Genomic DNA, 15,008 nt, shown 5'->3' on the forward strand with positions numbered 1-15,008 from the left:
CATAAAGTACTTTATAAAAATGGCAAGGCCGAAAGTGCAATAAAATAATTTATACTGTGTACAAATTTTTAAGTTATAATCAAAAAAATCATGTTTACAGGCCGTTTTTATTATTTTATTTTAGATTTATTTTTATTTTATTTTTTTTTTTTTGTTTTTCCTTTTGTTTATCATTTGTATATTGATTGCCAAAAAATATAGGTTATATTATCATATTATGTGTTTTATAATTTTTCCCTTTTTATTTTTCATACGAGTAATAGGTGACTAAATTTTGACGATTTATTTTTTAATCTCGTTGAGTGAAAATGGTCTAAAGAACGGGCCTAGACAGTTGGTGGTCACTGGTCACCACACCCATAACATCGAAAATTACATTTTTCCTTGCGTGTGTGTGTTCGTCGCGCACATTCCGCCCAGTTGTTGAAAAATCAAAAGTATTAAAAAGGCTGTCCGTCGCGTGACTTCACTCTTCAGTCTATGCAGTAAAGGGGTGCCCCTACCGCTTTCGAAGGAGTTTGCTGTTATTATCGTCAAGCCCGTTCGGATACTCGTTTGTTTTTTACAGTACACCAGCGTCGGTCCGGCTCTCGCTCTTCCATACCAACATTAATATTTCTAACAAATTATTATATTTGTTCTCTCGATCTAAAACTTGCGCTGGTTGGTGCATGGTTATCTTCTCCGTTCTTGCAGCAGCGCAGATTCCTTACCACACGACGTGTAGTCCACCACGGGCGGCGGCAGCGACGTTATGGGTAATAAGGCGATGACTTTCACCGAATCGCAGCTCGAAGACTACCAGGTGACTGATAAATAACGGCTTTTATATGATTATTCCTTGTCGGCGCTGTACGGTCTTACGCACACATTCGGCCGATATGACAGTCGATTGGGTTTTCAGGTTTTTTCCTCCGTGCCTGTGTGTTTTGTTTTCGTCGTGGTACGCTACTCTTACAGTCTTGCCCCGTTTCATCGACTTAATTGTATGTATAGTATATATATATATATATCTTCATGTATTATGTAACGAGTGAGTGCGACGAGCAGGTCATGTACCCCGCCATCCCCAATTACATAACCGGATACAGTTTCGAAGGGGTTTAAGTGGGCCGTAATTGTACCGGAATATATTGCTGTAATATTACGTTTTCATCTTAGCGCATCAGACCTTACTCACTAGGAGGGGCAGATATCTGTGCTTACTCGATGTATAGTCAATATTTATTGTATTTTTAAAGGTAAGTTATAATATTCCAATTACGGTTCAAGATATTTATGATAGTTTATTATTTGTACCTAGAAAGAAAAAAAATTAACCTATTGGATGAGAGAAAGAATCGGCTGCCTATAGTTTTCATCATACGTTTCTGCAGCAGACGATATAGCATAGGATTCAGGATTCAGGTTAATATATATTCAGCGGCAATCATAAGATCGTAGTCGGTAGACATAAAAAAAAAAAAGGTGTAGTTAATATATTAAAATATTGCACGCTGGTAAAATTAATTATTCGTATTTGTCGTGTACTAATAAAATTACTCGTTTTAAAACGCGATAAATTGATATAAATATTTTAAACAATAATTAATATAAGTTTAAAAGTAGTATTAGATGCCTACAATACAAATTAAGAAGACGTAATTATTAGTAATTATAACCAAATATACGGGTTTCATGATGAGGACTAGAGTAAACATGTTTGAGAACCTCTGAATTAGGTATATAAATAATTAAAGACATAGGCTTAGTTGGCAATGTTGGGTAGGTATTTTTCGAATACTTTACAAAATAATGTGTTTGACAAATATCAGCTTAACTCAAAACTAGGAAAATACAAATACTACAAGTAGTAGGTACAAGAGTTTACAAAAATGTATTGGATAATAATTGCAAGTGCAAATATTCCGGGTATGATTACTTTGCCAAATCTTAAAATATAATATCGTCGAGTCAATACTTATTGTTTTTTGAAATTAGTATAAATAATTACAATATTCCAAATAAATAATTAATATAATCAGTATTCAGTACTATAGTAGGTTATATAAGTGATAAAAATAAACTAAAATAAAATCATAGCAAGAAATTATTGAGTCATTAAGGTACTGTTGACTTGTGTCGGGCCTACATATTTGAAGAAAAAACCTCGGCCAATAGTCGGGTGGGTCAGACAAACATTAGAATACATGATTTTACATTGTATACATAGTACATGAATATGGTAACGTCGAATGTCGGGCGCGCATCGCACACCATAATGGAGACCGTGAACGCGAGATTAAAATCAAACGTGTGTGTTGATAAATGTACTATAACTATAGTTATACGTATCTTCCTTCGGCTATGTTATTTTTAGACTTAGTTTCTTCGAGACTGGACCATTCCGAGAACCACTAAATTATTTAAATGTAGAACGTGACAAAAACGGTAATATTATAATGTATAAATGTATATTAAACGGTTTTTTTCGATTTGGAGTCGATGAACTGCATGAGCATTACACGGAGGGATGACAGTTTTTCGTAGAGAAGAGATGTTTATTACACGCGGTGCAGAGCGAGTTTTTTAAAATTATTTTTTTTCTAGTAGCAAATCCAAAAATATTCCAAGAAAACTATTCAATTTATTTGATAATATAACATCACCGTGGTTGTTGGATTTAATACATTCTTTTAATTTCGGTATCTATCTATATAAACACTAAAACACATACATAATATTTGTGACCACTCGTTAAACGTTATATACGCTTAGGTTATTATTATACCAATATTACAGGATGTGTAAATTTAGTTATTTATTTGATTCCCCTCTACTTACCATACTATAACTCGTGTGCCATGGTAGCAAGGTGGACGAAACATCGACCGGCAATCCATGTTTGTTCGTAATGCAAAGGATATATTTTAATAATGGTTGCAGTAATGTAATAGAAATTGTTCGATGTGACATCAAATGGGACTTTATAGTTCAATCTGTGTTTAATGCTTATTTCGATATTTTAATTTTTAAGCTAGAAATGGGCATTTTTAATTTGTAATATATACAATGCTCACATCTTACAGGTAATGTTCTTACCTTTAACTTTGATAATCGATCAATTCACACTAATATTAAAGCTTATGACACACAACTAGTTCTATTGAAAACAAATTTGTTACGTTGTATGTTAGTAAGACATGTGAGGGTAGCGTCCCTTAACTGTTAGGTTTTACAAAACGTCGGATATTCAGTTGAAACTTTGCTAGATTTTGTGTGTATATTAACCGACAAGACGTTTTGATCGATGACGTGCCAAATTATATTATATTTAAATTACGAAATATTTGTCATGACGGAAAACAATTCGAACGCTGTCATTGTCGTGATCAATTAATATTTAATAATTACAACGCCAATCGCTCGTCATCACTCGTGTGTTCGGTGATTATCTACTCGAGTGAGTACGCAATCGACGCCTGTCCGAATCGGTAGGTATATTCCGCTCAATGACAATGTATTGGCATATATTTTCATTATGCCGCTCGTCCAATACGCATCCTTCCCTGTCTACACTCCCACACAACCACCTGTTCGCTGACCCCTGACAGTTTTTATTTTGTTTTCATATTTCACCGGGTTCTGTATAACATTATACGTATGGTAATACGGTAATATAGTATACATTGAAAATCACGAACGACGTAATAAAAAAAAAAAAAACCGTGGATTTATACTCGGTAGAATGCATTAATTACTCTACAGTCTTGTGGTTCTACCCCACCCTCAGAATATAATATGTCTGATAGTTGATAAATACCTATCATCAAATAATATTTGCCGTTGTCACTTTAGGATTGACTTGAAATTGACTATTTAGCTATCGCCTATCATACAAACAAAAGTATTGAGCAAATAATTTCTAAATGATTGTTATTGAAACATCCAGAATATATAATAAAATAAATAATCAATAATGTGTATAATTTTGTCAAAATTTAAGAATACCAATAAGAATCATATTGTACATTTGTCCGTTGTCGTTCGATTAAAATCACGACGGACAACACATGTCCGATGTCACGTGATTTAGTGCCACTTAAATTTTTGAGGGACCGGGTGCACTATGAACAGTAATTTTGTTTTGAGTTTGAAGGTCAAACAAACAAAAGATAATACCTGTGTAATATGATTATTATCAATGTAAATGGCCATTCGGTGTATAAATAATACATGACTGTCTATACGGAGATGCCGAGTGGGTTGGGTCAATTAATAGTGGTTTGTGCCGAAAAAACACAAAAAACCTAAGCAATAATATATTAATACAATTTATATTTGTCTGTAACACGGGTCACGGAGAGACTAAAATCGAATGTATTTGTCATATTTTTATTCTCGTAATTCGGTCGTCGTATCATTCATTGCTGTGCGCGCGTTTGTGTGTGTGTGTGTGTGTATAGGTGAGAGTTAACACTCACGACACACGACATCAACGTAATCATTTTTTAGTTTGAAAAAAAAATTCTTTTGCGGAGCCGCAAGGGCCTGCGACTTCTACCATTCCATCGTATATTATATAGCTAAACCCGGAAACCACAATGTGTGTTTATTATTTTTTTCTTCCGTTTACAGGACTGCACATTTTTTACCAGGAAGGAAATACTTAGGTGAGTAATATAGCGGTAGTCACAGCAGCTCCTGTGCACATGTGTGCAAACAGGAGATGACGTGTATCATTATTTGCGTTATATGTACCTCATTTTGTGTATGTGTGTGTAGTATTTTTTTTACTACCACACGTGTTTATTTTAAGTTGAAGAGGATTTTAAAAAAAATTGAACATTTGTGAATTGTATTTCATCATAATTTCTTTAATGATTCAATAATATAACTGTTACTTTTAAATATTTATACTTGTATAACATATTGCATATGTAAATAGTATTTGTTAAAATCATCAGAGGAAAGGTGAAAACGTTGTTTTTAAATCAATAAATATAGCAATAACATTATTTTATTCGTGTTATTGTTAAGCACCGTGGTTAATATAAAAATAAAACTAAGAACACTAATAGTACTGTACTACTGCAGTACATGATTAATTTTTGTCTTATAAATTACATTCATTGGTTATTACTTATTATTTATATTAAGTATTGCCTAATTGTTTAATTATAGACAAACGCCAATAGGCAATAAGAGACATAATATTTAATATTATTATAATCTTCTACTATAATATGTCTACACAAATTCTTTTTGAAACTGTTGTAAAACGATTGAACAAATTCTTTTCGTAAGAAGCTTACTGATTTTACGAAAAGAAAGAAAAATTGTTTTCTTTTCAAACATAGTGTTACTGTAGGCAGGATTTGAACCTGAACGATTTTTTTAATGGTTTTTTTTTTTTTTTTAGTTTAAATAACCGGTTAAATGCGTTCATAAATATTCTGATTAATTAAAACCGGTTATAAATATATATATTTTTAAAGGCTTTAGATATATAGAGTTCATGTTATTATTTACTTCAATTTATGTATGTGTTTTTGTTTTTAATATATAATTAAAAAGTAAAAATGATCTGTATAATGTATAATATATATTGTGTCTGTACTCTGTATTATGTTTACCTACATTATAATTTTTAATGAAATATATAACGCACATAGTACTTGGAGTTAATTCGCATTTTTTCATCGAAAGCACTAATAAATATTAAACGATTAAACTTGCGCTCTATTTCCAGAAGTGGATCTAGACAAAACTAGATAGATATTTAGTAATTATGAGCTTAGGCATGTTTAGGAAAGAATGTTCAATTATTAAAATCGGGAACTTATCATATTATATTACACATTTATGACGAGGTTATATAGCTCCCAATATGTATATTTGATCACCTTACGTTTATATTCCTACCTTTAACTATGATTACACGATACGTCGATACCTGAGTATGAAATATACATTATACATTGTCTTTTTTCCGCTCACACAAAAAAAAAGAAACTTGGGGTAGATTACAGTCTACTGCTTCACCTAGTTGAATAATGCATTAATTAAACACAATATATTTTTTTTCATTAGAATAATTGAATAGCTTTGACAATAAAAGTATGATGTTTTCATTTATAGATTTCAAAAATAATATTTCTTATACTTTGAGAGTACGTAACACACCCATTTTTTCTGTTTAAAATATGTTTTGCCAGAATAACTCTCATTTGTGTTACAATAATCGTATAAGATTATTATCAAACTTTGCAAACACAAAGATGACAATAATACACTCAATTTTATTAGCCGTTTAAGTATTTAGTTTTTCATAATTTGTAATGTATATGTAAACTGACCTAGTTGACTTATCTATTATATATTTATATCCAACATATAAACACAGATAATATTGTCATCTTTATGTTGGGAAAGTTTGATTTTTTTACGGTCACTTATCTCTGCAGCGTTGTATACGTAAATACGTTTCATTTTTACCTCTTAAAATTATATACCTACAATAATAATAGGTAACGAAATGGATGAAATCAAAATAATATAATAATTGTGTTAGACATTAAAATGTAAAAAGATAGACTCAGGAAATTTAACAAGTAAAAAAAACTTGTAATAATATTTTTAACCATTATAACTAAAGACCGGATTTATATGCATTTTAAATTGTAAAATATGCATGCAAACATGCACTAAAAAAAGTCAAAATATGCAAGGAAAAAATGCAAAACATGCAAAATAAAATTTCAATTTTATATTAGATTTTAATTTTGCAGTGATAATTATTTATTAATTTTATTACATTTTTCATAAACAAAAAGTTACATGTATAATATAGTACAAAAATTTAATTTTTTGTTAAATTGTAATTTAATTTTTAAACATTGATATATTGTAAAAAATATTTTATTAAAATTAAATAGTAGATACATTGGTTATATACTGATATAAATAGGAAAAAAGTACGAACAATTTTATTGAAGGTAGTAAATTATTAATTTGAAAAACAATAAGTTATCAAAGTATGTTCCATGTTTATTTCCGTGAAATTATGACGGCGATCTGTAAGAATGTACTTGTATGATGAAAAACTACGTTCGACATCAACACTGGTGATTGGAGCATATTTAAAATTTGCTATTATATCCAGCGAATAATTTGGAACAGATAAATCGTCGAAATTAGCACTGTCACCTTGAAGTATTTTTGAAATTTCTTTTAAAACCATTAATCCTTTATTTTTATTCAAAACGTTTTTACATTTTGTTTTAATTATTGTACTATTTGCACTAGTAGGAAGTTCATTAACAGAGTTTTCCACTTGTTCTAAAATTTTTATTGAGTCTACAAGGGACAAATTAGAGGTTTCAAGCTTTTTGATACTTTCAACGATACATAAAAAATTTGCTTTAATGTAAGCAAGATCATATTTTACATTAAATTTATTAAAAATTGATTTACAATTTTGAATGCATTTTGTATTATCTTCTAAGTTTTCAATCACATTTTTGAACTCTTCAAAATGATCTGCGTAAAAAAAGGCTGACTCTAGCCAAGTACCCCAACGGATAATTATTGGCTGCGGTAGTAAATGTGTAATTGGCAACATTTCTTTATATAATTGAATTTTATACGGAGCCTTTGAGATATTCTTTGAGACGTAAAATATTTGATATTATAATATTATATAAACGTACCTATAATCTATGTTTTTATTTGTATATTTGTACGGTTTTTGTTAAAATATGCAAAAATATGCAGATCATGCATTAACGTCAGAATATGCAAAAATATGCAGTATAAAATTTTGATATTTAATCAATCAAGTAATGATTTGTGGACACTCATTGACTGCATGTATATGATGTTGAAAATAACAACATGCATTTTATGCAAAATCCGGTCTTTAATTATAACGCAATATAAAATGTTGAGCCCTAGTATACCTACGTGATTATGTATACCTTGGCCTCTGCAGCACACATAACATAATAAAAAGTATGATATATTTATTATATAATTAATAAAAAAATAATGAATTGTAATTAAGTAAATCATTTAGGCAGACATTTAGAAAATATTAAATCACTACTCATTTAAATGTTATAGATATACTATACTATATATTATAAACGCATAACCTGTACACAAATTATTATATTTATTTATATTTTTAAGATATTAAACAGATAAGAAAATAATTAAATTGCTTACGAAAAATAAATGTTAAAATAAATTAAGATTTAAAAATATGTATTTATTAATATACGTATAATGTCCTAAACTATTTGGAAACACATTGTTGTCAATCGCATTACAGCATATTAAAAAATATATATCACACCATTACTTTACATTTTACAATGTTTTGAAATCATTTGCTAAAACTGCAATGTATTAATGTATATATCGTGACTCAAACGCATAGTAATTTTTACTAACTAATCTAAACGCGATCCGCCCTTTACTATAAATATTATGAAGCAATAATAAAAAGTTCATTACGTGTATAGATTTAGCGCCACTACATACGCATAATTATGTTAATTATTTTTCATTTCAGAAATTTTTCAATTAACGTATATATTTTACAACGTGATTTGCTGATACAGTTAATATGTAATAAATAATAAATACTAATAATGTATGATATGTAATAACAAGAATAATACCATACTCAAAAATACGAAACAAAATAATCCGTCATATCTTTTTTTTTTTAGGCATGAGCTTTTCGAGTGTTTCGAAAAAGTAAGATCTACGTTACATTTGCTTCCTCTTGCATTTTAAACCAATCAATGCATTTTGATAACATCACTTCTGCTTCTGAGAGGCTAGTTGGTGGCTTTAAATCAAGCATTGAATTTTCTAATGCAAATTTCTTCTTCAATGGCAGTGACATTAAAAATAAATTGTTCATTATTCAAAATTTCAAATTCTCCATCCTGTTAATCACTTTCTAATTAATCTTCTATTTCTTTTGTTGAAAATATTTCACTGTTTAGTCCATTACAAATTTGTATAATTTCTTCTACACTAACAGTCTTAGTTTCTTCAGATTTTTATGGTATTATTTCAGACCATAGTTTATTTCACCTATTCTTCAAGTTCGGTTCAGTCAGATCAGCACATACACTGCGCCAACATTGAAAATAGCATCTTTTATGTTGTATTTTTTCCAAAATTCTTTAATACCTATAGCATTTTCAGATGACAGCACACATTCGATTAAACTTTTTCTGAACCTAACCTATAACCTAACTGCGATGAGTTTATCGTGATCGTATCATTAACTATTATTTTTTCGACAGTTACCGATGATGGATAACAGAGAGTGACGGTTAAACAAATTTCTACTGCAACTTGTAAGTAGTTGTTTATAATAGCTATTAAGTACTTATACAAATCAGGACTCAATTATCATTAAATTTCGATTAAAAGAAGTAGAATGAAAATGCAGGTTTAGATTTTATGGAACTATATAAGCCAAAAATATCTTGATTTTTTATTTTATCTGTACTAAAAGGCAGTTCAATATTTTTAAAGTTTGTATTTGGACATGGGTCATATAGAAGCCCAGGTAGATTTAAAGGATTCCTTAAATAAGAAAACATTTTTATTGTTTAAAGCAGTTTGATACTAATGTCAATACAAACATTTTTTAGCCTATTTAAATTTTTGAAATGATTTGTTTACATTGATTCAAGTTAGTAAATTTGAGGTTGGTCATAACACTCATAACCGTAGTGGTCAATGATGTATACTAATTATTCTCGTTTAAACATTTTAAATGAAAACTAAAATGTAGTTGGTAATTTGTTTATGAAATCTTCATACTTTAGATTTTGTTATTATATATATATTTAAAAGATTTTTTGCTTTTTCTTCTGTTTCATAATATAAAATTTGTACAAGGTTCGTGAAAACAACAAAGACTAACAATGAATTATAAGCATTTTTTCATAAATTTACAAAAAAAATAATACGTGAGCATTTTTTATTAAAATTTAATTTCTAGTAGGTACTGGTTGGCGATAACACTTAGCATAATACAAAAAATTCCTTAGGTATAATAAATATGGGTACCTACTATACATATATAATATATATATTTTTGTATATATATAAGATTAAAGATGGGCAAGTGGGTATCACTCCGTTGTGTAGTGAATATCGAATAGGTCATTGTAACAAGTGTGTTAAATTTGAATTTAATGATTTTTAATAATATTATTTATTTAGAAGAACGATCCTGAGTAGTGAGCGGAGACAGCCGTCTGTTAGTCTATATTACTTAGTATATTTCATGATATGTTTTATGATGTTGCTACCTATTAAAATTCTCTATTTTAATTGACTTTATTTTATTATACTGGTGCTTTATTAATGATAGGTTGAATTAATTTTTGCCAAAATATTGCATTTGAAAATATAATAGCGTGTATAGAGTAAAATTCTTAGTATACCTATACCTTCGTACAATTTTAAGAATTAATAATTTTTTCTGAGTTATAAGAAAACAATTAAGATCGTTATATATCGTTTAAATGTTAAATAGCTTAAATTTAAACTTTAAATGTCTATAAAAAATTGTGCTTGTATATATTATTAAATTTTTTTGATTACAATATGAACTATTAAAGAAAAATTCTGTGTTAAATTTACAACCCTCATCAAAAGTTAAAGATTTTATACATTTCTAGCTTAAAAATAATAATTTGCAAGCTTTCGTTTTTTCAACAAATTTATTTTGAACCTTAAATGTTTATAATTAAAAACCGTGTCTATATAGTTAACTTTCAATAAGTAGGTAGATACTATAAATTACAATTACAGCAGTACCTAATCGTACAATATTGACTACTGACTAGTAATTATTAATACATGATTATTAGTCCCCCCTCCCCATAAGTTTTGTGTTTTTTTGGATTTGCGTGTCTAGAGTTTTTTTTAATTGGTGTTAAATCATTAAACCTAAGCATAAAATATGTATAGCTACGAATCAGGTAAGGGGCGTGATTGCATAATCTATTTATTATTATCATAGTTTATTTATAAATTTTATATTACTGCCTACTTAATCAAGTTTTCGAATACACGACCTTGAGAACCCTCCGGGTTAGGTCCGAAGATAAGTAGAACGGTAATAGCGTAAATTTAATTTTTGTATCTGATAAGTGATTATATTTTCTAGGCTCCAGCACTTATAAATGTAGGAAAGAATTCGTCAGACCTGGCCTTATTATTCAAGATCTAGTCCCTTTCAAGGCTCAAATTTGGCTTCACTTTATTAAATTTTATTTTTACGCTATTATATTACTATAAATCGAATTGATATATTAACATATTCATCGCTCCGCTCGGAGTAGGAATCTAAATAAATATTTTGTAGCGTTAACTCCACTATTGTGGTTTTGTAAATTTGTAAGTACACACGCATTGCTAAAACGTGGGTTTTTGTGAAATAAAAAAAAATTTAATTGGCTTAACACATTTTATTTAGTTCCATTTTGTTTTTAAAGAGTGTACAAAAGGTATAGAGCAATTTGTCCTGAAGTGGTGCCTAAGAAAATGACTGGGGACGAACCAGTGAAAATACGAGTGCCACAGGAACGAATCGAACAGTTGCCAGAACTCAAGGTACTCTAAGATATATTTTTTCATATTATATTTTATTTTTAAAGATATGTTTTGATTAATGAGGTACCCACTAGTTATTACCTATTGAAATCATTTTGCTAAATAAATGTGCTCGTCTTTATTAATTACTATAGGAAGGAAAAATACGTTATTTTTACATTGTTTACATTTAAAATATAACTATCTTTAATGCATATTTCGTAGTTATTTACTTTCTTATTTTTTTTTCAGTTTTAAAAAATGTGTTTATTAATTTCACTGCTGCAGCAACACCTTTATCTAATTTGTGAACCTATCATTCCTATCACGCAGGGTTAAGAATCCACCTATCCATGACGTTTTCGTTGTATGAACCAAAGCTCATATTGTTATAATAAATATAATTTAAAAATATATTTGCTAACGCATAATGTATGATATTCAATTTTAAATATTTAATAAATCTATTTATTTTTTTATCGTAACCATAATTTTTTAATGCATTTTAAGTCTATTGTTTAAAACTTTAAGGCAGCGTTTTTAAAACTGTGGGTCGCATGTCAAATTTTGGGGGGTCACGGTCCTAAAAAGATTGAGAACCACTGCTTTAAGACGATTTTATTCCCAGCCCGATAATAATTATGCCATATAATGCTGCTGTAATGATAAAATAGTGTCATAATAGTCATATAAAAATCAGCGTATAAATCAATTAAGTAAAAAGGTGAGCAACGATTATGATACATTAAATATAGGTCCGTGGAGAAAAATCAAGGGTCCAGGGACCAAATAATTAGGGCCTCCTTACAAAAGTATTAAATTTACAATTAAAATTTAGCGTCGTCCTTTAAAATTGTATAAGAAAAATATAACGTAAGATATTATATAACAATGACACATTATGTAAGTATTGTTATATAAATGTTAATATTTAAAATATATGATTTTATTATTTTTGAAAAAAATTGTCTTTTTATAGTTATGTTGGTTTTAGTCTGAAGTATAATGTATTCAGAAATATACGCTATAATTTTATTAACTATCTTAAGATATAGGTTATTACCTCAAATCATGTTTGAGGTCCATAAATAGTCTGACACTGATCTGTTATCAATAAGGGAGAGACAAATGTCTATACTGCTTATCCCCAAATGACGCCACTGCAAGTAAAAATTAGGTAAAAAATAAGACCTGGTGGACTTGGCTAGATCCTGTGCTTGATTAGCGATGACTATAGTTAGGCCTAATTCTTATTTCTTATTCTATACATAATTTTATTGATGATACCGTGTGGCATATACGATTTTTGTACTAATTGTGCTACAAAATTGGTTTTTATTGCAGGAAAACCCTTTTAAACAACGCATATGCCAAGTATTCTCGAAAGAAGGTAATGGATCATTGAGTTTTGAAGATTTTTTAGACTTGTTGTCAGTGTTTAGCGAACAGGCTCCAAGACAAATCAAAGTGTACTATGCTTTTAAGATTTATGGTAAGTTGACAACTATTAATATTCGATGTTGATATAATCATACTTACGGTATACTTTTGACAGCTAGACTAAGAATTTCTAATTTTTACGGAAGCTACCTAGTACCTACTTACATTATTACCTGCATTATTCTAAAATTGTTAATGAATATACGTTACAATAAACTGAATTGTGTTTTAAATAGGTATAACTTACAAGTACTTTAAACATAGAATATACGTTCTGTAGATATTATACTGATGATAGTATACCTACTAATATTAAGTACACTATTGTTTATTCTGCTTCCTCATGAAAACTTATGTTTAAATTTTATAAAAATTTATTCATTCGGAAATATCCAATATTTATACACTAACATCTTCAAAATGTGTTCACCGAAGATCGAAGAAGAATCAAATTTAAATTATATAGTTATCATTTGAAAATAGAGAAAACCCTAAAAAGTATCACTATGAAAATAAAAAAAAATAATTTGTTTTGTAAAAATGTTATAAATCATCGAAATTATACGTTTTCAAGTTAAGGATTCCAACATGGTGTCACAATATATGTATACGATTTATATTATAAATAGCCAATAGGTACGATTCATACCTACATATACAACATTTGGTCCATTGATGCGCTACCGCAAAAGTTTTTTTTGGACTTTTACCAATATTTAAATCTAATATACCTACCTAATTACAATTTGTAAACGATTCGAAGTTTTTTGTAGCACATATTGTTATGTTTAACGGTGGTGATTGTATAGATTTCGACGATGACCATCACATTGGACCTGCTGATCTTGAACAAGTGTTAAAGCTGTTGACACGCAGCCAACTGTCGGCTGAAGAGATTGTTCAGGTATGCGAAAAAGTTATTGAAGAAGCAGACGTAGACGGCGACGGCAAATTGTCTTTCATGGAATTTGAACATGTTATACTTAGAGCACCGGATTTTTTGGGCACTTTTCACATTAGAGTGTAGGTAAACGTCACATAATTATGACAGTTAAAAATCACTTAAAACTTGAAATATTTACGTTTATTACTTTTATTTTTATTAGTCTAAAAATAGTATATACAATAAGAAAACTAAGATATAATCAATTGAGCTTTGAGACATATCATATAATTGGTAAACTATAGTATAATTACATTTTAGGACACGCGCTCGAGATTTAATAAATGTGTTTAATATTACTTAATGGCAGAAAGTTGATACACTTCAAGTGTATAACTATAATATAGGTAACCTAAATACTTTTCGGAATAATTTCTTGGCTCGTAGTTTAGTGTAGCACATTGCAAGGGAACAAACAATATAGAGGTATGATAAATTCTTATAGTAAAAATGTCCTGCGTTTGCAAATTATATTAAATACAAATTCAGTGACTGGATATGAAAAATTTAAGAAACACAAATGTATAAAATAATCAGTATTACATAAATGGAAAAAAAAATTGTCAATAACATGATTTTATCTCTTGTTACCATTCTTTAAGTACAATAATAAACCGATTAATACTAAAACACGTTTTTGTTTTTTTTCTAGTCAAATCAAACAACTAATAACTAATTATTTTATTAAAACAATCAGTCAATTATGTGATCAATTATGTTATAAAGGTATTCAAACATGAGATGTTTTAAAAGTAAAAATATTGATTAATAAATATCAAATAATATAAAAGTTGGATTATAAATTACAGGTATTAATTCCATCTCGATTTGTTCTAATTTGTTCAATACCTTACCCTCACCTTTTTTTTTGTATTTAAGTACATAATTTATTAACATAAGCTTAATTTAATGTGTTACATGCCCTTAAAATAATGTCACTTATAGTTAAAATAATTAGCTGTTATGGAAGTAAAAAGATTTAGTAATAAGATTAACTTGCAATACAACATTA

At 28.7% G+C, this 15,008-nt stretch overlaps 1 protein-coding gene across 1 annotated transcript; it reads left to right on the forward strand.

Moving 5' to 3' along the window:
* Nucleotides 1–551: 551 nt before the first annotated feature.
* LOC112604234 (calcium and integrin-binding family member 3) lies at nucleotides 552–14,661 on the forward strand. The gene is made up of 5 exons (XM_025353177.1): nucleotides 552–805; nucleotides 4,618–4,652; nucleotides 11,517–11,634; nucleotides 12,958–13,105; nucleotides 13,863–14,661. Exons 1-5 carry the CDS (start codon nucleotides 755–757, stop codon nucleotides 14,078–14,080), a joined length of 570 nt encoding a protein of 189 aa, XP_025208962.1. The 5' UTR covers nucleotides 552–754; the 3' UTR covers nucleotides 14,081–14,661.
* Nucleotides 14,662–15,008: the final 347 nt, after the last annotated feature.

This window comes from Melanaphis sacchari, unplaced genomic scaffold (genome assembly GCF_002803265.2).
Source record: "Melanaphis sacchari strain LSU unplaced genomic scaffold, SCAv2.0 Contig11_pilon_pilon, whole genome shotgun sequence".
Classification (NCBI taxonomy): Eukaryota; Metazoa; Arthropoda; class Insecta; order Hemiptera; family Aphididae; genus Melanaphis; species Melanaphis sacchari.

Bases quoted from the DNA above. Each gene is read 5' to 3' on its own strand.
- LOC112604234 (XM_025353177.1), top strand. From the start codon at position 755: ATGGGTAATAAGGCGATGACTTTCACCGAATCGCAGCTCGAAGACTAC. The intron at 4,653-11,516 runs GTGAGTAATATA...TTGTTTTTAAAG, and splicing joins ACCAGGAAGGAAATACTTAG to AGTGTACAAAAGGTATAGAG. The intron at 13,106-13,862 runs GTAAGTTGACAA...GTGATTGTATAG, and splicing joins CTATGCTTTTAAGATTTATG to ATTTCGACGATGACCATCAC.